Source organism: Melospiza georgiana, chromosome 3 (assembly GCF_028018845.1).
Source record: "Melospiza georgiana isolate bMelGeo1 chromosome 3, bMelGeo1.pri, whole genome shotgun sequence".
NCBI classification, from domain to species: domain Eukaryota; kingdom Metazoa; phylum Chordata; class Aves; order Passeriformes; family Passerellidae; genus Melospiza; species Melospiza georgiana.
In genome coordinates, this window is record NC_080432.1 from 34,520,024 (window position 1) to 34,548,002 (window position 27,979).

Below are 27,979 nucleotides of genomic sequence, written 5' to 3' on the forward strand. Positions count from 1 at the left end.
TCTTCTCTCAGTTAACCAGCAACAGGACAAGAGGACACAGACTCAAGCTGCACCAGAGGGGGTTTAGGCCATTAGGAAGAAGTTCTTCACAGAAAGAGTGATTGGACATTGGAATGGGCTGCCCAGGGAGGTGGTGGAGTCACCATTCCTGGAGGCATTTAAGAAAAGACTAGATGTGACACTCAGTGCCATGGTCTGGTTGACAAAGTGACATTAGGCCATAGGTTAGACTCAATAACCTCAAAGGTCTTTTCCAACCTAATTGATTCTGTGATTCTATAAAAAGATCAGTTATATCTGTTCACTATTATTTCAAAAGTTTGTGTGACTATTGCTATTAGTAAATACTCACAAGGAAGCTCTGCAGAACCCATATATCGTTATTCATTGGAGAAGAGAAAATGGTGCCCTCCAGATAGTTCTGGTATTTATTTTACAAACTGGTTTTGATCACCAGTTATTCCGAGTAGTGACTAATTCAGATTTACTGCACCTTACAATTTTCTTTTTGCTCATCTTGCTCAGATAATGCTTGTTCATTTAGGGAACTTTTTGCTTTGCGCATCGTGCGACTCTCCCTAGTGTTATCAGAGACAGGTTTTGGGGATTGTTTCTGCAAGCAAAGAGGTGACCTTGGTGTAGAATTCATTGGTGGAAAAGCTTGGGACCGCTGCTCATCATTTTCCTGTAACACAAACAAAAACATCCTTGTTTTACCGGTAATGGAAAACCATATTAGCTTTCCGCCTTGGGTTGAAAGGCTGGCTGCAAAAGACTAAATATTGGGAATTTGCAAAAGACATAGACTTATTGGAAGCATAAAAACATATTTTTAAGGCACTTATCACTCTGAATACACAACACAGTGAGGCTTGATAACTCTTGCTTTGTTGTGGTATGAGATGAAATATCTGCTACACTGCTGGCAAGCTATTTTCCAGGAGCAGAAAACAGCTACACAAGGAACAGACAGTACTATTAAGCTGTTTACTAAAGTACCTGGTAGTGTGTATCAAGAGCTGTATTTAATTTTTTCTCTACATATTCTGCAAATGTAAAGCACAGGTGTCACTTTTTTGCTGACATCTGGGCAGAAACCACTGCTTTCACATTTTGACCGATATGCAGTCAAAGCACTCAATTTAAATTCTACATTAAATTCACACAGAAAAGTGAATAAATTTGCATATGAACATGACAGGCACTTTTTAAGCACCTTGAGAAATTTGCAACAGTTTGAAACTAGGTATTTGAAATAAAGTAGATGCAAGTATCTATCAAAGAGAAGGAAACAAGGTTTACTTCACTTTTAAAACAAGACACACCATTTACTGTATTAATATAAAGCATGGAACAACACGTTTTCATGGTTTCAACAAATGATGAAACGATATGAGCATTTCCTCCAGAAATTCCCAATGTACATCATCTTGAAATAAAACCAATACACATTCAGCAGTGTCTGAGAGAAGAGCACAAATTCCTGGAACTGATGACTTTGGCATATTTACACTTGGGGGGAACAAAACCAACACTGAAATGTTAATAACTGCCATATAGTTGAAGGTGAGGAGTAGCCTGTCCTTGGACCTAGACAATACAAGTTTAGACAAAGAGGAGGAATGTTTGGGAAATCCCTCCTTCAGTTAAATGAGAAAATATTATTACTGATTAATTGTTTCTTGCTATAACCCTGACTATGGTCAGCAAGAGTCTACAACAAGCTTATACCATGCTGGCAGGTGATTACTACACAACTTTCTCTGACTGAGGCTTCCTTTCTTTTTTGCACTACTCAGGTTCTTTACAAGCAACACCATTTGTTTCTAAGGTTATAGGGAAACAGACAGGAGTATAAATAAAATTTATTGGCATCACTTAATGAAACAGTAATAAAACACAGACCTCCAGGCAATGTCTGTAAGAAGCAGCAACTCTTGGCAAGTGGGGTAATTATCACTTGAAACAACATACACAAATTCAGTGGACTCACTTTCACTGCAAAATACCAATTTTCTATTGCTGTATCTCCAAAAAATTATGGGTCTGATCTGATTTGTCTTCCCAATGGTGCTTTCTGGCCTCAAAAGCTATACATCCACTAAACTATGTGGCATTTCCCTTTACTTACTTTTGGTATCTTGCCACATAGTTTATGTACTAATACAAAATAACTGGATTAAAAAAAAAAAAAAAAAAAAAAAAACAACAAAAAAACCCCAAAAAGCGATGTGCAAGATTCTGCTGATTGTCAAGAGAATACTTTTGTGCAACCTGGCAAACTGGAAGGATTTTTATTTACTGACATATTTCTGTGTAGCCCTCATACAAAGAGCTACCAATAACTACTCTTTTATTGCTCAACTTGAGATAACATGGTTACAAACTTTGGAGGAGGTTTTGGACAACAAAGGTTCATTTCTGTCCTAAAGTTGGAACAATTTTCTATAATCTGCAAAGTATTTGCATCATCTTAGAAAGAACACATTGCTCTGATGTACTGTGAAGCATTCAGCAATGTGTCTATTACTGAAAACACAAAGCTAATGTAAACTTCAGTCACTAACCTTTTTTTAATAAGAGTCCACTTTCAAAACATAACTGTGTAGTATTTATTTGTTTTGATAGCATCAAAATCTGGTAAGCATGACCAAGCTGGTCTAGTGGAAGGTGTCCCTGTCTGTGGCAGGGAGGTTGGAATTAGCTGATCTTTTAATGTCCCTTCCAACAAAACCCACTCTTTATAATCCAGATGTTCCCTATTTACACATTTAATAGCCTCCCTTCTATCTGTAGTTATTCTAGAAATTCCAAGAAGAGCTGTGTGCAGCAAACTTCAAGCTCAAACTCCTAAAGGTTAGTCTTTTTGCTGATTACTTTCTCTGCAACCTAAGAAGTCACAGTATAAGGAATATATGCTCTTTAATATCTGTTATAAGAAATTGAAAACATGCCTGCATTGAATTTATATTTCCCATTGGCTATTCCTATGAGCTCACAAATAAAAGCATATGAACAATTTGCACATTGATACTATGGTAAGACCTATGTCATTTTTCAGTCATTCAGTATTTATGATCTTCTCTCCACTCTATTGTTGAGGAACATAAAGAATGCTATGTCCTCAAATTCACTTGGCAAGATGAATATGTTTAGTGAATGCATTAAGTCTTCCCATGACTTTGATACCCAGATAAAATTTTTCCAAGTTACCTTTTGTGGTTTGCTGCCACCAGGTGTCAAAGAGCAGCGCTCACCAAGATGGTCTGGTCTGCATTTCTGTGAGTCCTGGGCAGGCAAAGGCCTCTTCTCACTTGAGGAAGCCACATGGGGACTGGATCTGAGGTGCAGCGTTGTTCTACGTAAAATGTAAGGGCTGACCTTGCCCCTAGGGATGTCAGCAAACCCTGAAAAATAAACAGCTTCTATAAAAACCTAAAGCAATCACACTTCCTGAAATAGATTTCTTTTTTCACAATAGGAATAAAATAGCTGATTGAAATAAATCATCTGTTCCATTGGAGAAAATGGAACAAAGAGATTGCTGAATAGATCTTGCATATTCCAAAATTCAAATGCAAAACTTGTGTATCACAGAAGAACCATTGAATTACAAGAGCAATTCTATAGAAAAATAAAAAATCAAAAAAGTGTTTCATCTTTTTCTTTACAAGTACATTATTATGTGGAGAGTAATTTCAAACTGAAAACCAGTACTGGTTAATTCCTGATACCGTGGCATGATGCTCTTGATTTTTAATACTTTTATCTGTGTAGAACTATTTATATATAGACTGGTTATTATCTCTCTATCTAGCCTAGAAGACAAACATGAACTGGCACATATGTCCTCAGAACAGGGCTACTTTTAGAAGATATAGTAATGCTGGTAAGAAAATGAAATGCAAATAATGTTCAGCTTTAGAAATCCTGACTTCTGGGAGTGACCACCAAAGCTGAGGCTATTCAGTATCCTTATGGTTTGTCCTTTAACAATAGCACATACATTAATTATAAAGGGCAGGTTAATGGGTAGTTGAACTCACAAGACATTTTTCAAGCCCTGATTCGTGCAGTCTTCTCCGTTACCCTCTGCTGCAGCAAACCCTTATATGGAGTACCAGGCTGCCTAATTTCATGGCATTCACAGCAGACAGAAAGTGAACTTTCATGAAGATGAGAGTTAATTAATTAATCTTCTCACAAAGATGAATGTCTTACTGCTGTGGGCAAGTCAGTTTCAACTCAGGGGATTTTAGTCGATTTAATGTTTTGCAAATTAACCCACTTTAATTATTGGTATTGAAAGAAATAAAAGCCCACAAATAAGCAAACACTTGGAGAACACACATGGGCTTCCCTCCACACACCACTCCTTCCCAGTTTCTGGTCTTCAGTTGCCTCACTGCACACTACACCTGTGAGTGAGGGGATGGGAGCACAGGAGACTGCTGGGACCACTTAACTGTTAGCAGAATGGGAATTATTAATCCAACAGAAATGTATTCTGCTGGCTAACACTGGCACTCCACAAAAGCTAACTTGGCACCAACTGCCACATCTCTCATTGACTCCTTTCACCTTCCATCACTATCACCAAAAATGTTTGCATAGTCACCAACTCAGAGTGAAAGCCATTCAACAAAAGAGAAAAGCACACCTGCTGTACTCAGAGAACATTTGCCTTTACAAGACATAAATACCTTTTTGCACTATTTCTGGAAGCCCATCCAGCTCACAGTCAGTGTTGTCCTGACACTGCAGATTTTGAGAGATATCACACTTCCTTTTCTTCTTCAATGAAGTCACTGGAGCAGGAGATCTTGGTTCTCCATTGTCTTTCCTGCTGTCTTCACATCTTTGCCTTTTACTTGAAAGCTTAGTGGTACCTTCATCTGACCTTCTGTCTTTGACAGAGTGTTTGCTCTTTTGCGTTAATGACTTCTCTGAATTCAGCAAAGGAGTGCTGACAGCATCACTCGCTCGCTGTTTCAGCTGAGTACTCAACAAACTGACTTGTGTTTTTAGCATCTCATTTTCTTCCTCTAGTTTATGATATTTAACAATAAGAGAGCAGTATTTCTCCAAGTTCTCATTTGCTTCTCTGGTCTTTGCTTCTGTAGATTCCTGCAATTCTTCCAATTTTAATTTAATTTCTTCTGTAATGGCATTATCATCAGCATCTTTTCAAAGAAAAACATGATTATTCATATAACTGACATAATAAAATAAGCATATGTAAGAATTTATAATGCAATGGTCACACATCTTTTAATTACACATGTTTTGTAACACTGCAACTATAAAAAAATGACTGTGAAACAAATTCAGAAATATGATAGACATAATAATGTCCCTGTTAAATAGAGCACAAATATATAAATTGTGAAAAGAATCCTGACCAATGCATGGGGAAACATTTTCCTTCTCATTTTGTAATTTCTGAACACTCCATTTGTACCCTTAACTTGCTTTAAGTATCATTTACAATACAGTGCATCTCATGAGGTGAACTAAAATATTAAGAACAGAGCATGAGAATCAGAGGAAAAAGCTTGCTGGAAAATGATAAAAGAACTCACACACAACTTCATAAGAAAAACATCCCTTTTCTTCCTCAAGTCACTTACACCAAAAATGTAACATTTAATAAATTTATTCAGAACCTAGTGTTGTTTCTGAGAAAAGAAACAACACCTTTAAGATGAAAAAGATTAGCTAGTTTTTAAAAATGTTTGACATTTGCACTTGTAATTTTTTATGCTAATTAAGAATCATGCTCTGTATTAGAGCTGCATATGCAAGTGGACATTTTAGGGAACAAGAAAGTTTTACAGATTAATGCACCACTATGAAAGCATTAAGACAATCTAGATTCAATTACCTTCTTTATTATGCTTTGCCATAGCCAGATTTTCCTTCTTTAGCAGCTCATCATGTTCAGCTAGTTGTTTCTGCAACTCTTCCTTTTCCTGTTCCAGCTGCTTGCAGGATTTCATCCACATCTGCACTTTACTGTGGGCATATTCATTTTCCTTCTTCAGCTGAATTATAATGTTACTATTATCAGCCTAAAAATAAGAAATTCAGTTATCTCACCAGAAACATAATTCCTCCTTTTAAACATCATAATATCAAACAGAGTAACAGTAAAAGATCTCCAAGACCATCAAGTCCAACCTTTGGCCAAACACCACCATATTAACCAATTCATAGCACTAAGGGCCACCTTGAGCAGTTCCTTCAACCCTTCCAAGGGTGCCAACTCCACTTCCCTGGGCAGCCCCTTCCAATGCTTTACACTGTTTTCTAAAGGAAAGAAATTCTTCACAGTGTCCAACCTGAACCTTTTACAATCCCATTGATCTGGTACCAACCTGTGTGCAAATACCACACAGTGAGCACAGCCAGAAGCCTTCTCTGCTACACTGACACTACCTTGGGTATGTTTTCTGGCACACATCCACAGGATTTTATCCTTGGACTGCTCTTATTAACCAAATTAACACCACAGTGGAGAGCCCTAAGAAGAAAGAACTGTTGAGCAAGATGAACATTTTGTAATTCAGTGTTTACTTGCATGTAAATTGAATTGACTGTTTCTTCAAGAGTGCATTTATGAAGACAGTAATTCCTGAAGTGGGAGTGCTGAGCTGGAGCCAGAAATCAGACAAAATAGACCAAAACCACCCAGAAACCAAGAAAAATGCAGGGATAGGATTATTGGTACAGAAGTACAGTGTATGTACAGTGAAGCTTCACCTGTGCTACTAAAAAGCAAACCAAGAACATGAAGAGCTGTTCCCAGTCATCAGTAGCTCACAGTATGTGGAGCTCATATTCCAGCATCCCTAAGGACAATTCTGTCAGAGAATTACACTAGTTAATACCTGTAATGAGAATTCTATATAAAATGGAACTGAAAAAGCTGAATCAAGAGCAATCCATCAAGACTAATGCTTAGGGATAGACCATGGTACATTTTACCATCAAAGTAATTCACAAACACAAAACAGAGGCACTGCAAAGTCTCTCTGAGTGAATTCTAACCACATTTTTGCGCACCTACAATGCTCACTGTAGTCAATGGACTGCGGTGTTTAGGTCACGCAAACCAATTCTAGGTGATCTCAGTCATGGCACACAGAGCAGAATTTTTCTAATGCACATCAATAGTAACTATGTTTTCTCCAGGCTCTATGTTCTCTTTAGTGAAACAAAGGCTGCACCAAAGTCAAGCCACAGTTCTGAAGCACTGGTTCCCAATCCTATGTTTATTTTAGTACACAGTGTCTGGAATCTCATGCAATTGGTCATACTTCAGGGTTTTTCTTACCTTAGTTTTTAGGAGTTCTCCTAAGGACTGATTAGCTTCTTTAAGGGAATTATTTAGCTGTTCTTTATTTGACTTCAAATGCTCAATTTCCAATTTTTGTGAGCTGATAAAGTGCTCCAGTGAACTAATCTTCTCATGACAGGCCTCAATTTCTACTTCATTCTAAAGAAAGAAAATGTGCCTAATTACTATGATACCAAAAAGGACACTGAGTTTCATTTTAAAGATGTACCTAACAGCATATCACAAACCCACAGGAATTCCACAGCAAATTTAATAATTATGTTTTAAGGAGTTGAACATTAAAAGGGTAATTTGTCTCAAGTACGTATTTTCAATACTACAATCTTGCCTCTAAGAAGACTGTCAGAAGAAAACCCTTATATTTTACTATAACTTACTTTTACATCTATTTTATATTAATAAGAATGAAAACTATTAAGAAACAATTATACTAAGTTATTAGCCTGCGTTCAGCTGGCCTCAAGTTCACAGACATTTCTGCAGTAAAGTTGATGGCTCTTTGCATATAGCACATCTGACAAATGTATTTCCAACAAATTTGTCCTTATATCTTGAACTGGTTAAACTTTCTTCCCTCTTCCTACCAAAAAATCCATTTCCTGGATTAAACATACTGTTGTTTTCCCTTTTTCAAGGTTATAGTCCTAGTGAATTTTTTTATAGATCAAATGCATACTGAGTTCTGAGATAAATTAACTTTTTAGAGCTTGTCATGTGGAAAAAAGTTAACACATACTGACCTCCAAGGTAAGTATATGTAGATTTTGGAAATATTGTTAGCAAAATAAATTCTTTTGCAATAGGATCAGCAACGCTTAGTAAAATACATAGAACTCAATTAAAAACTCACAGCAGTACTCTTCCTATTTTCTGACTCACCTTTCGGTTTGCTTCTGTTAGAGCACCCTGATGCTCTTTCTCTGCTTGAAGTAGTCTGTCTTGGTACTCTGATATCTCTCTTTTAATTTCACTTTCTCTTTCTTGTAGTTGATTCTGGACCATCTCCAAACACCTGGCCAGTTCATTTTTTTCTGAAGTTGTGAGATGCAGCTGAATCTGTAAATAGTAATAGTACATTCTTTGGTATTTGGAGTTATCTCAATGGAGAAAGAGTTGACCCATTAAACTATTTGAATTGGAAGCATTTTTGAATTTTCCAAAGTTTGGTAAGAAAAAACATTCAACAGTGGCTAAACACAGTGTAATCAAAGAAAAGAACATCTGAACACAAAAGGTAGGACAAGAGGCAAGGAAGGTTCTCGTAAAAGAAAACAAGTGCAAGTTTGCCAACAGCATTAAATCAAGCAGCACGGCCAAAATCAAAGCTTAACCTCTCCAAATGTTGCTCCCTCTGACAGTGACTTGAGAGGTTAAGGGTCACTTCCTCACCCTCTTTAAGATGACAAAACTTTCTAAGCATTTTCATCCATTGTTATAACTACTTTTTGGAGAGCTGACTTGTATTTCCATTTAGGATTTCTAAAAGTTGCAGAAATCTCTGTTCTTTTCCCATCCCACTCAAAATCCTCAATGCCACATTAGAAACAAGCCCCTGGTTATAGAATTTTTAAAATAAAGTTAGCAGGTCAGATGATCATATAAACTGGTTTAAAGACATACACAAATAAGACCTAAAGTTTTCTAGATGATAAAATAGCCTCTAAGAATGAAATGCAAACAAATTATAAACAAAGGCTCCAAAAACTGTTTCTTCCTTGACTACGTCCTGATTAAATTAGCACTGAAAGTAGTTTTGAGAAATGCTGAATATTTATCTGCCCTCCTCAGTCTGATGATTGAAAACCTGTAGTAGAGAATTTCTCAACACTGACAAATGTCTAGATGACCAGCAGTGGCCTTTATGCTAAGAAAACATAGTTTGGATGGATGGAAGAGGGGGAAAAACAACTAAGTAATCATTTTATCTCAGAAGAGAACATTGGATTTTTTTGAAATTTGGAAGCAATAACCTCTAATACTGTACATTATCACAGATCCCCTTGACTAGCCTCCAGACAGATACTATACTTGAGCATATGGCTTTGAACACAGAAATGATGCAGATAGAATAACTTACTTTGGTCTTTTCTGACTGTTCTTGAACACATTGCATTTCTTCAGCAAGCTTATTTCTTTCTTCCTGTAATATGGCAATCTTCTGTTCAGTATTATTTAGCTTGACTTGCAGCTCAGTTTGACTTTCAGCCAGTTCATTTACCTGAAGTAAAATTCCCAGGATTATTTTTAATACATGTGTCATGACTGCCAAAGAATGTACTTCTATGTAACAAGCAGTTTTTAAGATGGATTATTTTATTCCCATAGTTGGTCAAGTTTTAAGCAAGAGTCACAACAGGGTAATGATGTTTTCACATGGCAAGTGCACTATTGTTACTTCACTTTCTTTGGAGCTTCCAAAACACTTATTCTTGATATGAAAACTCAGTCACGCAATATCAATTTGTTCTTCATCCTTTTCTTCTACAGGAAAGAGGAAACTATTCTGCATTATTTGATTGCTTAAACTTCTACTTTCAAGCTACCTTCTCATTCATCCTACGCAAAACAATGTCCTGCTTTCCAGCTCTGTAACTTCAATGAAATTTTATGATTGTATAGAAAACATAATTTTAAAAATAGGATGTTTCCTGCAAAAGTTTGAGGTTAAAATTATTTTAGGATTTAATTTATTAAGGAAGTGGTAAACCCAGAGGAGACTTTATCCTTCCTCCTACAAAGGGAACTCTGCCCTAATGGAAATGACATTACCTTTTTACATAGAGTGCTCTTTTCACAAAGCGTAGATTCCAGTTCCTTCTCAAGGTCCTTATAAGACATTTTTAGAACATTCAGGATATCCGGAGAGGTTTCACCATCAGAAAAACATTGCTCCTTCAGCTTCAACTCAGCAATCAAGTTCTGCAGCCTCTCTTTTTCCTGGTGCCAGCATTCAAGTTCATGCTGCATGTGAGTCAGCTGCGAAGACAGTGCTTCTGTATCTTTCACCTGCTTTTCAAGAGCACCATTTTCCTGCACCTTTTCATCGAGTTTTTGTTTACAATCCATCAATTCTTGAACAAGTACTTCCCTTGCTTGATCCAATTTGATGTTTTCATTTTTTATTTCCTGACATTTCTGTAACAGCATTATTTTATCTTGCTCAAGATGAGCCAACTGATCAATCAGGACTTGTTCTTTTGCTCTAGCATCTTCTTCCTCTTTGCATGAAAACTCTAACTTCTCACTCATATCTCTGAGCTCAGATTTCAGCAATGCCACAGTATTTTCAAGCTCAACTTTGATTTGTATCTTTTCTTCCTCCTTTTCTTCCAACTGTTTTGCTGTAGTCAAATTTGAAGACTCTAGTTCATGGAATCTTCCTTGCATTTCTTTTAAATCTTTAGCCAAACATTCTTTTTGTGAGGTGAGGACATCAATTTGTAAGTTGGAACATTTCAGCTTTTCAGACATCTCTTCCATCTCTGTTGCTAATGTTTCTGCCTCTGCTTTGGCAGTCTCCAACTCAATAACTGTATCTTCTAGATTTTTCTCTGACATCTCCAATTCCCTTTCAAGCCTCTCTATTTTATCCTGAAGAGAGTCAGCTTTCCGTTCATTGTCTCTCAGCTTTTCAGCAATGTGACGTTTTTTCTTCTCATCAGACTCAATTTTTACTTTCAGCTTCTCAATTCCACATCTCAATTGGTCTGCTTCTTTCTGTGCTGCGCTGAGTCTTGCAGCAAGTTCTCCTTTTTCCATTAACAAGCCTTCCAAAGATTTGGAAAGCTTTGAATTTTCCATTTCTGATGAACCTAATTTATGCTGCATCGTTCCCAACTCTCTTGCAATCAGCTCTTTTTCTTTCTTTGAATCTGCTGCTTCATTCTGGAGTTTTTCTTTTTCTACAGTGAAAGATACAGCATCATTTTCTAAACTTTGCAGCTTCTGAAGAAGACTGTCTTTTTCACTGGATAATTGATTTGCATCAGATTTTGCAGCCTCAAGCAGAATTGCTTGTGTCCTCACTTCATCCTCTAACCTTCTAATGAATTCAGTAGAATCCATGTTAGTTAACTCTAATTGTTTCAATTTCCCTTGTAGCTTTTGGTACTTCTGATCCAGTTCTTTTTTGCTTTCAGACAAAATACTCAGTTCTTGGCCAATATAGTTTCTCTCAGCTGTGACTGAAACAAGATGCTCTTGAAAACTAGAAATAGTTTTCAGATTAACTTCCCTCTCCCTTTCTAATTGCTGACATTTCGCCTGGAGCATTTCAATGTCAGGCTCTATGAACAAGGCATGGTTGTCAATATTACCTCGCTCAGATTTTGGACACCCCTGTCCATTTTCAGCTGCAAGAAATTGTTCCTGACCAGCTCTCTTGGTCATTTCTACATCACCCAACATGACTGCTGCATTAGGCAATCTAACTTTACACATCTCCAGCTCAGACTTGAAGTTCTCAGATTCTTTTTCTGATGAGACTACATGAAGAGATAATTCCTGCTTGACAGAAACAGATCTGGGTTTTTCATTTATGCCACTGTTTTCTTCCTTAACAGCTACAGTAGCTTCCTCCAGTCCTGCAAAAGCTGAGCTATTTGAAATTATTTGTGCCTCCTGGAAGTTCATTTCCGAGTTTGCTTGCTTAACTCTTATTTTCAAACCTACATGGCTTTGCTCTTTTTCTGTCTCATAGATCAGCTTCAAATTTTCATCAGTCTGTTGTTTTGCCTCTTCCTGAAGCATTTCAGTGGTTATTTGATTTTCACAGAAATAGCCAGCACTCAAAACCCCACTACTGGAAAATGACAGTGCACTGGCATGGTCTGAGGGGCTGGTTATTTTTCCTGACTTATTTCTACACTCATGTTCTCCAGAAACTTTCTCAGTGTAATCTTCCATTAATCTTGCTTCCACAGTCTCAGTTTCCTTTTCACACACAAAGGCATCTCCTGCAGCCATTTTCTCAATGGGGATTATTTTAAGATTTTTGTTTTTCAGAGCTGAGTTTTCAACAGGCACTCTTAATTTATAAGGAGTATTGTTTTCTTGTTCTATGTTCTGCAAGGGGTAAGAATCAACCAGTTAAAAAAAAAGGGAGAAAGAATTCATATAAGAAAAAACAAGGTAAGTTTTAAAGCTTCTCTTAAACTAGTAAAGTTCCCACTCTTGCGCAAAATAAATAGATACCCCTCCCTACTTCAGTCTCCTTTCTTACAGAAACATTTGACACTTGTTTATACACACATCTTTGGCCAAAAAGGTTTTAAAGGTATTGAGGGAGAAATTTTAGATAAATTTGCTGAAAGACTGTGCAAAGATACCACATCCCTCTGTATTTTGGGAAAATAGCTGTCTACATGACAAAGTGAATTACCATTAGCATTTCTAAAAGTTCAAAGATTACTGCTCAAGTATGGATTATTTTTCTTCTTTCTCCAAAAAAATAGTACTGCTTCTGTGAGGGACAATTTTCAATAGAATTTTTGCAGTAAAAAAAAAACAAAAAAAAAACAAAAAAAAAAAACAAAAAAAAAAACAAAAAAAAAACAAAAAAAAAAAAAAACAAAAAAACAAAAAAACAAAAAAACAAAAAAAAAAAAAAAAAAAAAAAAAAAAAAAACAAAAAAAACCAACTTTCTGGGTGACCACAACCAAAGGATTTACATAAAACTCATTTGCAAAAACTCATGACAGCAATTACTTACATTTTCAATATCTGTGCACAGCAGCGAATGAGAACTTAAATCAAGGACCTGTAGTTGGAGTCTTGCTGCTTCCAGCTCCAAAAAGAGATTCTCAGTTTGTTTTCTTTCTGCTGCCAGTTTGCACTCCATCTCCATAGTCACATTATTCAGCTTCTGCTGCCATTCTTCCTTTTGAGATAGATTTTGCTGTTTGAGATGATCTATTTCTTTCCTTTCAGAAAGTATAATTTCTTTCAGCTCTTGTATTTCCTCATTTTTCATATTGTCTTGAACATGAAACTGATCTTCAAGCACCTTGATGGACTTCTCATATGTCTGACAGAGCATCTGAAGTTCTTCAATTCTATTTTCAAGGTTGCATTTTCTTGGAGTAATACTCCTGAGCTCTCTAACAGAATCCAAATTGTGATCATTATGACACTTTTCAACCAAAACTTCTGTTGCATCCTCTGAAATTACTTCTACCGAACTGTCTGTCTGATTCATTTCCTCTGTCCATTTGCATGAACCACTGTTATGAGAATCAACCACCTCACTTAGTTCTAATAAACAGGGGTTTGCAGAAAGGTCTGAGGAAGAATCTGTGGCCTTAGTTTCATCCAATTTAGGCAGTGTGTCATCTTGGCTGGATGACAGTGACACCTGCACAGAATCTGCATGAGCACTGCTCTGACTTGTCGACAGTGAAGAATTTTCTGCTTTCAGTATTTCAATACAAGACTGCAGCTCACATATCTTTGAGCTCATACTGCTGTGCTGTTCATATAATTTTAGGTGTTCATCTTGGAAAGTTAAAAGCTTCTCTCTTACTTCTGCAAAGTGTACTTTAACTTCTTTGCTGGACAATTTTAAATCTTCATAGTCAGAAGAACTGCATTCTTTAAGTCTGAAGGACAATTCCTTATTATCAGAACACATTCTCAGGTCACTGTTATCACTTTGATTCATAAGTTCATCAGGAAAAACAGCTTTCTCAGCTTTTAAATTGCTATCTGCAATCATTATATCATCTGTCTCCTCTTCCTCCTTATTAATACTTGTGCTACCATTGGTTTTAGCATCTTTCAATCCAGAGGCCAATGCAGTGTTTTCATTCTGCAACCTCTCACACATTTTCTCAAGCTCGCTCAGCTGGTTTATTGTTACCTGCAAAGAGGATGCCAGCAACACTGATGAGGGACTTTCATCTATTCCTCTTTTGCTACAATCCTGGGAAATGTCACTGCAATTATACTCCAATGAGTGGCCATCTTCCTCTAATACTGTAAGCAAAGAATCTGCAGTTTTCAGTTCTTTAACAGACAGTAGTTCTTGCTGCAATCTCTCTTTCTCTCTCACACTTTTCTCAAGTTCTACTTCCATGCCTTTTAAAGCTGTCTCCAGCTGCATCACTTCTAACCTGCAGTTCTTTAGAGAGATTTCGCTATCCTCAAAATCCATTTGAAGAAGCTCAAGTTTAACCTGGTATTTATTCAGCTCAATGTCCTTTTCTTCCATGGACTTTCTCAACTGTTCTGAACAGAGTCGTTGCTCACAATTAACATTGCACACTAGAGGTTCATTTTTTAAGGGTAGTTCCTTCCCCAGTTGCTCCTTTTCTTGAAATACAAAGCCACATTTCTCTTGCATCGTATCTTGTCTTGTGCTGACATTTAACCTTTCCTGGCTTAAACAGTCAAGCTCCACAGAAGGCACATTTTGGATGTTGGAAAATTCTGACTGCAGTTGCTGAAGTTCATGAACCAAGTCCTTTTTTATTTCTTCTGAGGCTATTAGTTTATGTAAGATATCTTTGTTCTCACTAAGTACCTGTTCCTCTTGTTCTAATTTTGCTTTTTTTTCATCTAATTCAATTGTCTGCTCTCTGAGAATGTTCATAATTTTTCCATTTTCTTCTTCTATTGATTTATACTTCACCTGCAAAACTTCAAGCTCTGTTTTGATTTCTTCTGTTCTTGACAGAATACGCTGTCTTTCCTCCTCATGTTTTCCAGACATTTCAGAAATCATTTCTTCTTTTTCCTTTAAACTATCATAAATATTTTTATTTGCCTCTAGTAAAGTTATTTGTTCTTGCTTTAAAGCACTGCTTAAATCCCCAAGGGCTGTATTTTCTTCAGCAAGTTCACCAATTTTTTTACTGTATGAGCAAATCATTGCAGTCATGTCCTTCTTCTCTGAATCCCATCTTTCAGACATGAGTTTCAGCTGTCTTAGTGACTCCTCAAGCAATTTATTATTGATCTTTGAATCCTGAAGCTCAACTTCTCTGTTTTCTAATCTTTCATTCAAAGTTTGCAGTTGCATGTCCTTTTCCTCAAGAATAGCTGAAGTTTTTTCAGCTAATTCCTGACGTGCTGAAATATCCGCTTGCAAATTACTGATGTGCTGCTCATTTTCTGTCATGAGGCTTGTGTACATCTGTTCTACTGCAAATAACCTTTGTTCTGTTTCATTCTTTGTTTGCAGCAAGTCTTCATACTGCTGCTGCTGATTTGAATTCAGCTGCTTTTGAGCTGCTAAAGAACTCTCAAGAAGAGAGATCTGCTCTTGTAAATCGGCCAGATCTTTAGTTTTTCCCATTTCTAGAAGAGCTCCTGCACATTCATGATCCAGCACTCCAGTGTTGGAGTTAGTTGCTGCAAATTGCAAATTCTCTAAAGGAGTCTTATCCTGTCTGCTTTTAACTTCTCCATCTTCTGTCATTTCTGAAGTATCTTTTGCTTTTACAAGACAACAGATTTTTTCATATTCACCAAGTAGATCATGATAGCACTGCTCCCTTTGCAGTCCTTGACTTGCTTCCAATTGTAACTTTTCTTCTACTTCAGCAACTTGGTTGGTGAGCTGGAATATTTTACAGGACATATTTTCTATCTCTTTGCAATACTTTTTATCAGAACATTCTGCTTTCTGCTTAAATTCATCAAAAGCATTTTTTTGTTCTTCTAATTCTGCACTTTTACATTCCAGCATATCTTTCAGTTCTCTAATCTCTGTGGATTTCCTGTCATTTTCGGTTTGCATTATTCTAAGTTTCTCACTATGCTCATGATTTTTGCTTTGCTGATTTTGAAGGGAATCCTCCAAGTTATTAATATGAGCCAGCATACCTTCCTTTTCAGACTTAAGTTTATTTATAAGATTATCAGTTTCATTCTTCCACTGAGAAAAAACAGCAGCCTCTTTTTGCAATTCTTCACATTCTCTCTGCTTTAATCCAAGAAGTCTCTGCAAAGCTTCTGATTCTCCCTCCATCTTACTTATTTTACAGTCTTGTTCTTTAATATGATTATCTTTTTCCTTAAGGAGACCTCGAGTAGACTCTTGTTGCTTTTCCATGTCAGCTAAAGCTATTTTCAGGTTCTCCAGTGAAAGTGAGCTCTCTTGCCTTTTAAATTTCTCTTCCAGTAACTTCAGCTCCATTTCCAGAACAGCATTCTTATCTGTAGAAGAAAATACCATCAAATCTTTGTCAGTCAGTCCAAGCAAGTCTTCTGATAACTTCCCAGATGAGGTGATACTATTTACTTTTACTATTTTCAATTCTCATTCTACTGCAAAGTATGACTCTTAAACTAGATCTCTGGATGAAGGATGTTTATATTACTTTAGGCTACTGGGCACTACATACAGTCAGCTTTCCATAAAGGAACTGCTAAACAGAAGTTTTCTATTTAAAAAAGATTCTATGAAAACAAATTTGCTGATAAGTTCAGTACACTTTGATTCTTTTCAAAACAGCATCTCTTCAGGAACCAAACATGTTTACAGACAAAAAAAACTCATTTTCATTGACAACAAACTCAATGTTCTTAAAAAACACTAATCATGTTCCTCAGCAGAAACTCTTTACTTAATTCACAATGAAACTTACAGCATTGCAGGAAACATCCAGAAACGGTTCTGTAAATTTAATATCATAACTCACTTTTCATCTCTTCTGCAAGATTTTGGCTTTGCTTTAGAGATTGCTTGATCATATTTAGTTCTTCCTCAAGGTGGTGGATCTCTCGTGATTTCTTTTCAAGTTGACAATTGAGAAGATTTTTCTCCTGCTTCACTTCCTAAACCAAAACCAAATAAGGCCATATTTCATGTAAATTGATAAGGAGATCAACAGACTCAGTTCATTTAAATCAAAGTAAAGATATTTCACTAGATCCTGTTAAGACTTTGGGAATCCATGCCTGGGTTCCTAAGCATTGCTTGGAAACATAAGCTGAATTTTTTATTCTTAGCGAATTGACAGCATCAGAGAGATGCTGCAGTTGATGCAGTCAGCATCACCTGTTAGCACAGAACAAACAGCTCCACATGATTTCACAGAAAGAGATGGAACAGGACAGATTCTACAAAATCTGAGCTGATTAAGTCAGGCTACTTTTCCAAAGTAGCTCAGTAAACAAATCCCTGCAATGGCATCAAAATTAACATGAAATGTGTAGATCAGATTTCACCTGCCATCTCATGTAGAGACAAATTCTCTTTCCACTGAACATCAACAACATGGCAACACAGGCCAATTTATATTTAGAAGTGCTTACACTTTCAGATGGTTGTTTTGCAATTAACAGCACTTTCTTTCAAATAAATTCATTTTTAAAAACTCCAAACAAGCAAACAGAACACACTATGACCACCACCAAAGAACACTGTGTAACTACTTGGCACCCAGGAAACAAAATTCAAGTTCTTCTAAAGAGACTCATCCTTGTTCTCCAAACTCCTGTGCTCTGGACAACAGATGCCATGGAACTGGCATGGTCCAAATGGAAACAGACTGTCAATTATCCATCCATTTACTACTAGCAGATGGGCATAGGATTCACAAAAGCCAAGCTCAAGAAATGGAAAGGTGTGAATGGAAAAATTAAAAGCTTGCTGGCATGGCAGGGTTGTTTTTGCAACAACATAAATAAGTTACCCTCAGAACATGATTAAAACTGTCACTGTCACTAACAGTTGTCTTCCCTTCTACTCACAGCCTTCCCTACCCACACCTTAAACAAAAAATCCAGTTTCATATAAATTTAATTAATAAGCTTTCTAGCAATCTTAATAAATCGTCCAAGATGTCCAAGCATCTAAACCCCTTGCATTCAAAGCTGCAATGCAAGTACATGAATTAAACTAAGCCATTCATTACAAAACCTAGGGTGGTCTATGGAAAGAAAAACAAGTTTAAGGAATTAAAATGGCTGAAAGGTTATTGAAGTGAAGGGAGACGACCATCCGACTGATGAGCATCGACTCTCATTTATTGATCCAATCAGTCACTTTTTATAACCGTGTTAATTAAGTTCATGCATATTGCAAAATCCGAGCTCACGATAGGCTACAGAGAAAACTCTAACCCCTCCTTCTGTTTACAATACCTGTGGTTTGTTTATTGAAACCAAGATTTGTGTTCTCACCGTGATATGAAAAGTTCTCAAAACCTTCATATCTGTTCCCAGAGCAGCCAAGGACAGAATGTTTACCTGTTATGAGAAGACTGCCTGAGAATCCTGCTGTTTATAAAAATGTGCCTGAGAACCTAATTATTTACAGAAAAAGACTTGGGAACTGCTGCTTTATGGCTGCTTTTTACTTTTCCATCAGCTGTATATTTTCATGGCCTCTTTCTTTAAGCCATGTTTGAACCAAGCTCTCCACAAAAGGTCCAATTATTTCAATTTGGTGCAAACATTCCCAATATCCATAGAATTATACATTGGGTTGGAAGAGACCTTAAAGGTCATCTAGTTCCAACCTCCCTGCCATGGGCGGGAGCCTCCCTTGCTAGACTGGGTACAGAATTTTTTCCTAGTGTCCAATACAAACTTACCCTCTGTTAGTTTGAAATCATTTCCCCTTGTCCTGTCACCACATGCCTTTGTAAATAGTCTCTCTCCATCTTTTTAATAGGCTCCCTTCAGAAACTGGAAGACCACAATTAGGTCACCCCAAAGCCTTTTCTCCTCCAGACTGAACAAACCCAATTCTCTCAGCCTTTCCTCGTAGGAGAGGTGCTCCATTCATCTGATCATGCCCTTGGTGGCCTCCTCTGGACTTGCTCAACAAGGCAATGTATGAGAGAGAGCCAGTCAGCTGGGCCAAAACCATGCAAAGTGCTGTTCCAGCAACAGTCACATTCCAATAGCTGGGAATGTTCTCAGACATTGCAATCTACCAGCAAAAATGCACCTACATTTTCACACTACATTAAACCCCTACAAATGTTTGTGACAATCTGAACAAAAATTCACTATTTTAATTTAGACTTTTGCTGAGAATTTTGAATGTAATTTTTTGGCAGAGACTATGCCAGGTTATTTTATATCTGCTGATGACAACTGGTAACAAGCAAAATGAGAGTGTTTAACAAAACCAAATTGCAACACGGATTACACAGGTATCCAGCTGGTTTTCCTACTACTGCTGATTCTCCAAATAAAGGATAAAATTTGCATCGAGAGGTCTCCAGTGGCAAAACTGGAACAATTTCAAGTGCAGCTGTTCTGGCTGCCACCAAAGCAAAACAATGTAACTGAGAAGACAGAGGAGACTTTAAAGTGAAAAGCTTTCTGCATGTTTAAAGCATACAGAAACTTCTCTGAAATTACCTTCATTTGGGAGAAAGTTTTTCCAATATTGCATATTTATTAGATTGTCTTATTCTAAGACAGATACATGTTTTTAAAAGAGGAAATAATACTTGTACAAAAGTCACTGTGTTTAACAGTATGAATCAAAGCAGCAGTCAATAATTCTAGAATTTACTTTCAAAATCAAACATGTATTTACTATTTGACTTTTATTTCAGAACCCAAAGCAAGCATCTCTTGAAACACAATTCATTTTTTTTAAAAGTAAGTCCAACATGAACTAGAACCATATCATCAGCATTACAGCCATGAATCCTAACCACACACCTAACTCCAGAAACTGCACTGATTTCCATGATGTTAGGGAAGGCCTCATTTTTTGTTACAACTAGGATGAGTTATTAAGATGGTCCACAAAAGTGTTTAAAGATTGCTTATGGGGAAAAACACAATTGTGAGCACATGCTCCAGAGTATCAAGTGTTTACAAATTGCTGATTTACGGTATTAATTCTGCCAAATACTCCTCAGCATTGCTCACCTGAAAGCTTCTTGTCAGGTCAGCTTCCTTAGCCTGTGCTGCTGATAAAGTCTGCTCTGCTCTGCACAGCTTCTGGGTGAGATCACCAGTGTCATGTTCCAAGCGTTGTTTTGCTGCCGTTACCTGGAAAACCAACGTTGTAATCACAGGAACAACTTCCTTTTTTAAACTCCAGTTCTTGAACTCAACATTCTGCTACAAAACGAAACTACATTATTTTATCCCACCCTGAACCCAAGAGTTGCTTTACTGGTGTTTAGAGAAAAGTTGCTGTTTGCCTTTCCACTCCTTTGCTTCTGACCAAAAAGATGGGATTTCTCTAAAATACATCATTTTCTAGACTGTCTGAAACAAGATTAATTCATTCAACTTGCAGCTACATCACCACAATGATATCTGTAGGACAGAAATGAGATTGAAATACAATTGGCTTTTTGCTAAGCTGTGGGAATCAAAGTCAGGATCATAACTGCAATTACAGCTCTGTTGACATAGATTTTTTAAAAAATGAACAGGTTTTAAGTCTTTCAAAAGAGTTCTAAAACACTCCAGATTAAAAAGGAAGGAAATTACACTAGTGGGTCAAAAAAAAAAAAAATCTATTCTGAGGTCATCAAGTAAACTACCTTTCTTTGAAAAGGCACTTACTGTCCTCTCAATTTAATCAATTTTTCAGTAAGCATATACAAAAGAATATGCATATAATAAAGAAGCCTCCAGTAAAAACTTTTGACTGAATGTAGCCCCACAGCTATATTTCTAAAATAAAACAAGACTGCAAGAAATCTGTTGGCAGTTTTAGAAATGATGTTTCAGTTTAGGATGCCTGCAAATGGGGCTTCTCAATACAACTTTCAAGAACATGTGGCCCTTTTTAGAAAATCAGTTACTCTTGAGCTCAAGGGTTTTTGGAGGCTTATAAACGTTCCTTTTTTCTGGTCACCCACTCTTGAGGCTTGTGCTGCTTTTTAAACTACTGAAAATTGGGAGTTTGTGACAACTGATGTGTTTTAATAGGTACCTGCTGCCAAAGCTGTGGAAGAGCTCCTTCATACTGATCTTCCTTACACAAGCCATAACACTCATCTGATTTGGTGGAGAACCAGTTCAGGGAGTTAAAATGATAGCAAACATTTGGTTCTGCATACACATATGCTAATTTAAATGTAATATTTTCTTTGCTTTTTTTTATCTCCTCTATCAGCTCTCTCCAGGATCACATGAGGAGGGCATAGGTAGGGTATATGAAAATGGGACTGTTTTTTCAAAGGGCTACTGACCTGTTGATCAGTATCTCTACCATCAAACTACACCTCTGCATGGGGGTTCTTTGGGTTTTGTTTTGGTTTTTTTCATAAAGTGATCAGCCTTAGATGTTCCTTTCTCAGATTTATTTTACCTGCACTGCCTGCATTTACACTTCCTTCCCTGTGAGAAGTGGACTAGTCACAAACTTTTAAAAGTCTATAATTCACATGTAAATATATAATATTTTGGTAAGAATATCTATCTATTTTGGTAAGAATATCTATCAGAACATCTAATATATACTGTAAAAACATTCATACAAGACAACACATGAATTATTTTTTTGCTTTATGTATAATTACAGTGTTGTTGAGACAACTAAATGCCACTCTAGCAGTGGACTTTAATGCTAAAAAAAGCCTACTTTGTCAAATTCTGCCTGCAGAACGCTGAAGTCACTTTTGGCTTGCTGTAGCTCCTGGTTCAGTTTGTTTCTTATCTGGTTGCACTGCTGATCCAGTGTTTGCAAGGCACGCTGCTGACAAGAGAATTCCTAGAATACAGTGGCAGAGAAGCAAAGAAATAAACACATGACCACAAAATGCCTCTATTTTGGTTACTGCAGAAATAACAACTGATTTTTATCAGTAGGTACTCCCTGCTCAGGGACACTTGTCTTACACAGCAAACAGTTTAAACACAGCTTTAATTCATGAGGCAAATGCCACATAGGCAAGAATGACACTAACCCAATTTATGTCATCTGCTCAAGAACTTAATTACTGTAACATTCCTGTCACAGAAAGGGAAAAAATTGAATCCAAAAGTAAGAGAAGCAATATTGTTAAAAATTTTCATACTAAAGGTATATTTCATATTAGAATTAGATTACAGTACAAGTAGAGAAGTTCATCTCTGCTATTATTTACCATACTATAAGTTAGGGTTTTTCTCACAATATTGCACAAATTTTGTTGCAAGAAGATGCAAAACAGAGCCTTTAAATAGGACGTGACAGACTAATATTATAAATAAATGAACATTAAACAAACATTTTATGAACCTGTAACAGCTCACACATCCTAACCACTGCAGAGTTCTTCTTAATTAATGGCCTTGCTGAACAATTTAGAATGGCAGTATGTGGGCTAACATATTAATTTTATGAAGGCCTTTATTTAGCTAACTTAAAAAAAGGGAAAAACCTGGACATAAGGTTTATAGGCCTTCAACCCATCTTTTGATTAATATAATGATGCTACAACTATTCAAATGCAAAGATCAGTTGTCCCAATTTACCACTTCTAGACAAGGCTCAGTATCAGTTTGAGATCCTAAGGTAGCATCTTGACTAACAGACTTTGTAAAACCACTTTTTCATTCAAGAGTGCTAGTAGCAGCACTGTTTATTGGCTACCCCACCAGCACTTCTCTGCTGATTATTTTATCTGTCTGGACATACCTTAGAGAAAAGGTTTCAGGTTAAACATTTGACACAACAAGCAGTCTTCCTCAGGGCAATGCCCTTACATTCAATCCCTAAAGCAAACTTAAAATGCCCATCTGAAATAGCACTACCACTTCTGAACCTGTGCCTTGGATTTCCTAACACAGATTACTTTATTAAGCTTAAAAAGAAAAATACAAAGAGTTTAGCCCTATTCCAAATCAGTATTAATGCTGTTAATACTAACTATAACTTCATTGCAGAAAAATTCCAGGCATAGTGCTCTACTTCTCTCTGCAAGAGCTGGCATGAAGGAAATGAAAGACACTTATGTTAATTGACTATATTAACACCATATGAGCATGAACCAAAATTAGAATAATAGAGATATAATACTAAAGAAATTATTTTCTTCTGTGTGAAATGCATGCAAAATTAACTCAAATTCCACAGAAATAATTGAGTTGGTTACTAAGTTTGAGCTCACATGTACATAATTTTATGAAAAATGGAGCCTAGTTTCTCATGGATTTGCATCTCATTCTATCTCTCACACATATTCTCTATTTTCCAGTGAATACTATCCCCACTATTGCAATGTTTGTTTTCCATTTTTTCAATTACCTTTGCAACTTTTACCCCTCTGTCAAATGTGATTGCAACTAACAGAAAATCAGATACACAGCATAAGCCAAGTAATTTCATCCCCTCAAGAAGTCAAAGTTAAAAGTTCTCCTTGTCTTACCTGTTGGTATTCTTTTTCCTTGGCCTTTATTTTCTGTTCCAAAGACTGACGAGCGCTCTCAGCATTTTGTCTCTGGCAATGCAGCTCTTCTGACAATCGCTTCACCTTTTGCTCCAACATTTGGACCTATAACAATTTAGTTATCAATCGTAAGTGTTAAAGGTGCAAGTGGTGTTTCATTTAAATATATAAGCTCTCACACAACAAGTTCACTGCTGTCAGCTACTACAATTGTTCTAGCATTCATATAACCACAGTAACTTCAGCTGGTACCATATAAATTCTTAGTAATCCAAAGTACAAAACTCATTCATTCTTCTTTATGTTAGTGAGAATGTGTGTGTATGTATAGGCGGAGTATATATACTTTAATATATTATGTATTAAGTGTGTATGTGTATACATGAGAGTACACACACAATAATAAATACAATGTGTATTTTTTAGTGTACACACACAATAATAAATACATCTTTAGATGATATCTTTATATATATTTAGACAATTAGAAAATCAATGTTTTTGACAGTCTGCAGAACAATGCTACATCTGGCACTAGGAATATATTGCATTTTCAGTACCTCAGGTTGCTACCAACTAAAGAACAACTGCTAACTGCTAAGCAACTACATGTTTAGACTGAAAATAAATGGATATTCCACCAGATTTCAGAGTGATTCAGCAAGTTGATTTAGACAGAAATAAGAAGAAAATATCTTAGTTTATAATAACAGTATTTTTTACAATTTAAACTTTAAACAACCCCCAAAAACCAGCAAGCTATGTCTACGTTCACCTCCACACTAACTTGTTATTTAACTCAGTTGATTATGTCAATATTATGTCATCCAAGAGAGTAAAGCATTGTTCACCTAACTTCCTGAACAAAAAAAAATGTAAACTTTATTCCAGACCAAATCTGTTAATGCAAAATAAGTACTTTATTTTCCCCAGAGAGTAAGAAAAAATGGCAAAGGGTGAATGGGACATTCTTTCTTCAGCAACAAGAGCTGTTTACTGAGTAAATGAAACAGTAGAAATAAGAACATAAGAAGCAGGTAGTTGTATTGGGATGTCAGGTATTAGGCAGAAACTGCTGGGACTGTGAATTTCCATAAGATCACATGGAAAGGTGATTGCAGAAAGGCTGCAGATCTCTCAAGGAGTGAAAATACTTGAAAACACAGAGGTGCTGGGCTTGAGGTCTGGGAATAGTACCAGTGACAGAGAAGTGTACAAGGGAGGTTGCCAGGATTAAATCCAGGCTACAAGGCACAAACTAAGTGTAAAATCTCAACACAGTTCTATTTTCAAAGTCCAGAGTGGGCAGGCAGAGATCCAATTCCAGGGCAAGAAAGAAGAAACAGAACAGAAAGGAGTCACCTTCAGATGGCAGGACCAAAGGAACCTTCTGGGGCAAGATGCTCTGCACCTAAAGGATGGGCTGCACATCAATTCCCATGGTGACAAGTCCCACTTCTCCTTGTCCTTACCCAGGCATGTTCACTGCTGTGAACATGCACCCCCTTCCCTTGGGCTGCTTTTAATGCCCTTGGATTCTTTAGAAAAACAATTCCACTCTCTTAAACCCATAGAAATTAAACAAGGGAAAATTAAAAACATAATACCCTAATCTTTAGGAAGTTGAATCAAATAAATTAAAATTAAGCCCTTTACAGAGAACTGAGCTGTCAGACTGGGTCAGCTATGTCTTCTCACAAACTCACCATGATGACAGTGCCTTTATGAAGTCAAGGGACTACGTCAGGAGTTTGATTATCCCTCACCCACTTCCCCTAAACTAGTTCCTCACAGAATTATCAACAGGCAAATGGTGCTGTCTCTCTGAGAAGGCAGAGTGATCAAGGTTTACATGCAAAGGTTTATTTTTTAAGGGCCAATACAGGAGTTGTGGGAAACATTAGCTCACCAATGTACTTAAGTAGCATGCAGAAACTTGCTGACAAACATGGATAGTTATTCTACCCAGGGAAGACACACACAGAAACATCTTTTTCCCTATACTGTAGATGAATCACTAGTAGAGAAAAAAAAAATTAAAAGATAGAAGATTCTTTTAAATTCTTTAAAATATGAAGATTCAAGGAATTATGACATCTGTGCACTAATTTCAAATTTGTTAAGTGTTGTGAAAAGGAACTTTAGGAAGGTAATGCAACTTGATTAATCAAGGAAAACACTTGTTGCCTTCTGCAGTTTAAATTACTTTAAAGGCTGGCATTCTCCTTTTGATTACGAGCAAAAATCTGAACTATTTCAGATTTTTATTTGTATTTACTTACATACACTCTGTAAATTCTTGACCAAGCAAGTGTACTATTCTCTTGATTTTTACTATGAATTCAAACTCCCTAGGATTAGGCTGTGAAATCTCATTTAGAAATTGCATATGTTCTTAATCTTGCATTGCATTTTTACCTAGACATTATTTAAAACAAGCAATTTACAATACAAGGACTATGCCCCCACATCATCCTGCAGTATAAGCAGCAAATTCTGATTTTCAGCCAAAGATGTGACAGTATTTTTCAGGTCAAAACTTGCCACCAGATGTCATTGTTGCTCTATGCAACTTGATCAGGAAATATTTTTCAGAATTTGAGTCAATCTTAACAGAGTATGAAAGTTATTTCTTCAGGTGGTGTAAGAACCTTCCAGAAAATGGGCAATTGCTTACATATAATACATATCAAACTAGCATATACTTCTCAAACCTTGATCCTCAGTAAACTCTCGAGAAACTTAATCTGAGAACCTTGATTCTCACTAAATGGCTGCAAACTGACACATAGGAATACTGACAATGAATTGTAAGGAAAGTCAGAAGATGTGTGAGACAACATTTTACCTGAGTGGTAGCTTGATCAAGTTGTGTACTCGTTTGAGTCAGTTTATCTCTGGTTTTGTTCAGAATTTTATCCTTCTCAGTTAATTCCAACTTCAATCTGTCCAGCTCCAGTTCAGTCTCTTGATGTTTATTCATATAGGACCTCTTCAGTTTTTCTTGAGCTTGCAATTGCTGTTCTAGGTCTTTAATAATGGAATTTAGTTCTGAATTTAAAAAACAGTAAAGATTAAGGATACTTTCTGCTTTGGAAGGCACCTCTTCCAACACACTTCCACTTCCTATTTAAAATGTTTGATAACAGCCCAACTTCCTGGCACAGGCAGACACCCTGTACAATTTTCAGCAAGTTAAGACAAGCTTTAGCTGTCTCCTAAGAGCACAAACATGAGAGCTCAGGAACAAGCGTTGCAAAGGCAAAGACAATTTGTTCCTCCTGCTGGCTTATTTTTTTTTGTTTTGTTATTGTTTTTAAACATGCAGAAACATGTCACCTGAAATAACGATTACATTTTTTTTATAAGCATATCCACTACAAGCATTTCCTTAGCACAAAATACAAAAAAATACAAAAAAATTTTGTGCTTCCAAAATACTTTTCAACTATTTGGTAATTGTAAATGTCCCATTTTGTATTTTAATCTTTTTCCTGTCTCAAAACTGCATACATATAAAACTAGACAAACTAAGATTCTCACAGTATAGATCAGTAAGAGTTTAGCTTCCAAAAATCACAACACAGTAGAAAATGTAAGTCAGCTACAGGAAGTATTATCCAGAATTAATATTAACTGGCTTTGTGGGTTTTTTGTTAAAAAGTCCTGTCTTCCTGATTCTGAATTTATATGGCTTCCAAGCTGAAAAAGCCACCAGAATTGAAGCTGTATGTGAGGTATTTGAATGAAGAGTTTGGAGACTTGTAGAACAGTGGAAAAGTTGTCCAAAGCGTACAAATAGCAGGCTCAAGTGAATGCTCAACAAAACCACAACAAACTAGCTATTTCCTTTCTTAAAACTATCAGGAATGATTATTTCTTCATGTCAGTATGTGCAATACAAGACCATATCTTGGGTTTTGATCGCACTTCATTTTGTGTTTCCAGTAGCGTCCATCATGGACCAACTCAGTCATGCACTAAGCATGTTCAATCATCACATTTTTAAGACATTACTGCTCAGTCAAAAGTATCAATAACATAGAAAAATAAGGAAAAAATATAATTAAATTTATAATTATATAAATATATATAAATTTATAATTAAAATATAATTAAATTCAATGAAATTCTGAAGAGTTTTTTTAGCTGTTTTAAGAAGATTGTTCCAGGATTAATGGGATTAATGGAAAAAAGCATTTTTTCCTTTCAGATAATGTCCTCTACGCAGCCCAAAAATACAAACTGCTCCCTTCTAATTCTCATATCCCTTATGCAAAAGATACTACGGCTTGTGTAATCTCTGTGTATGATCAC

The 27,979-nt window shown here is 36.4% G+C and overlaps 1 protein-coding gene across 1 annotated transcript in view; it reads right to left on the reverse strand.

Annotated features, from left to right (window-relative positions):
* Positions 1–415: 415 nt before the first annotated feature.
* The window catches only part of CENPF (centromere protein F), a 34,542-nt gene continuing 6,978 nt past the window's right edge, over positions 416–27,979 (reverse strand). The window contains exons 6-19 of the mRNA XM_058020792.1: positions 26,511–26,713; positions 23,642–23,767; positions 21,874–22,002; positions 20,202–20,324; positions 17,003–17,138; positions 13,072–16,517; positions 10,130–12,424; positions 9,438–9,578; positions 8,240–8,416; positions 7,337–7,498; positions 5,885–6,071; positions 4,704–5,183; positions 3,214–3,407; positions 416–685 (exon numbers count right to left, since the gene is read on the reverse strand). Coding sequence (XP_057876775.1) covers positions 485–685; positions 3,214–3,407; positions 4,704–5,183; positions 5,885–6,071; positions 7,337–7,498; positions 8,240–8,416; positions 9,438–9,578; positions 10,130–12,424; positions 13,072–16,517; positions 17,003–17,138; positions 20,202–20,324; positions 21,874–22,002; positions 23,642–23,767; positions 26,511–26,713 — 8,000 coding nt within the window. The 3' untranslated portion in view covers positions 416–484. The remainder of the gene's footprint in view (positions 686–3,213; positions 3,408–4,703; positions 5,184–5,884; positions 6,072–7,336; positions 7,499–8,239; positions 8,417–9,437; positions 9,579–10,129; positions 12,425–13,071; positions 16,518–17,002; positions 17,139–20,201; positions 20,325–21,873; positions 22,003–23,641; positions 23,768–26,510; positions 26,714–27,979) is intronic.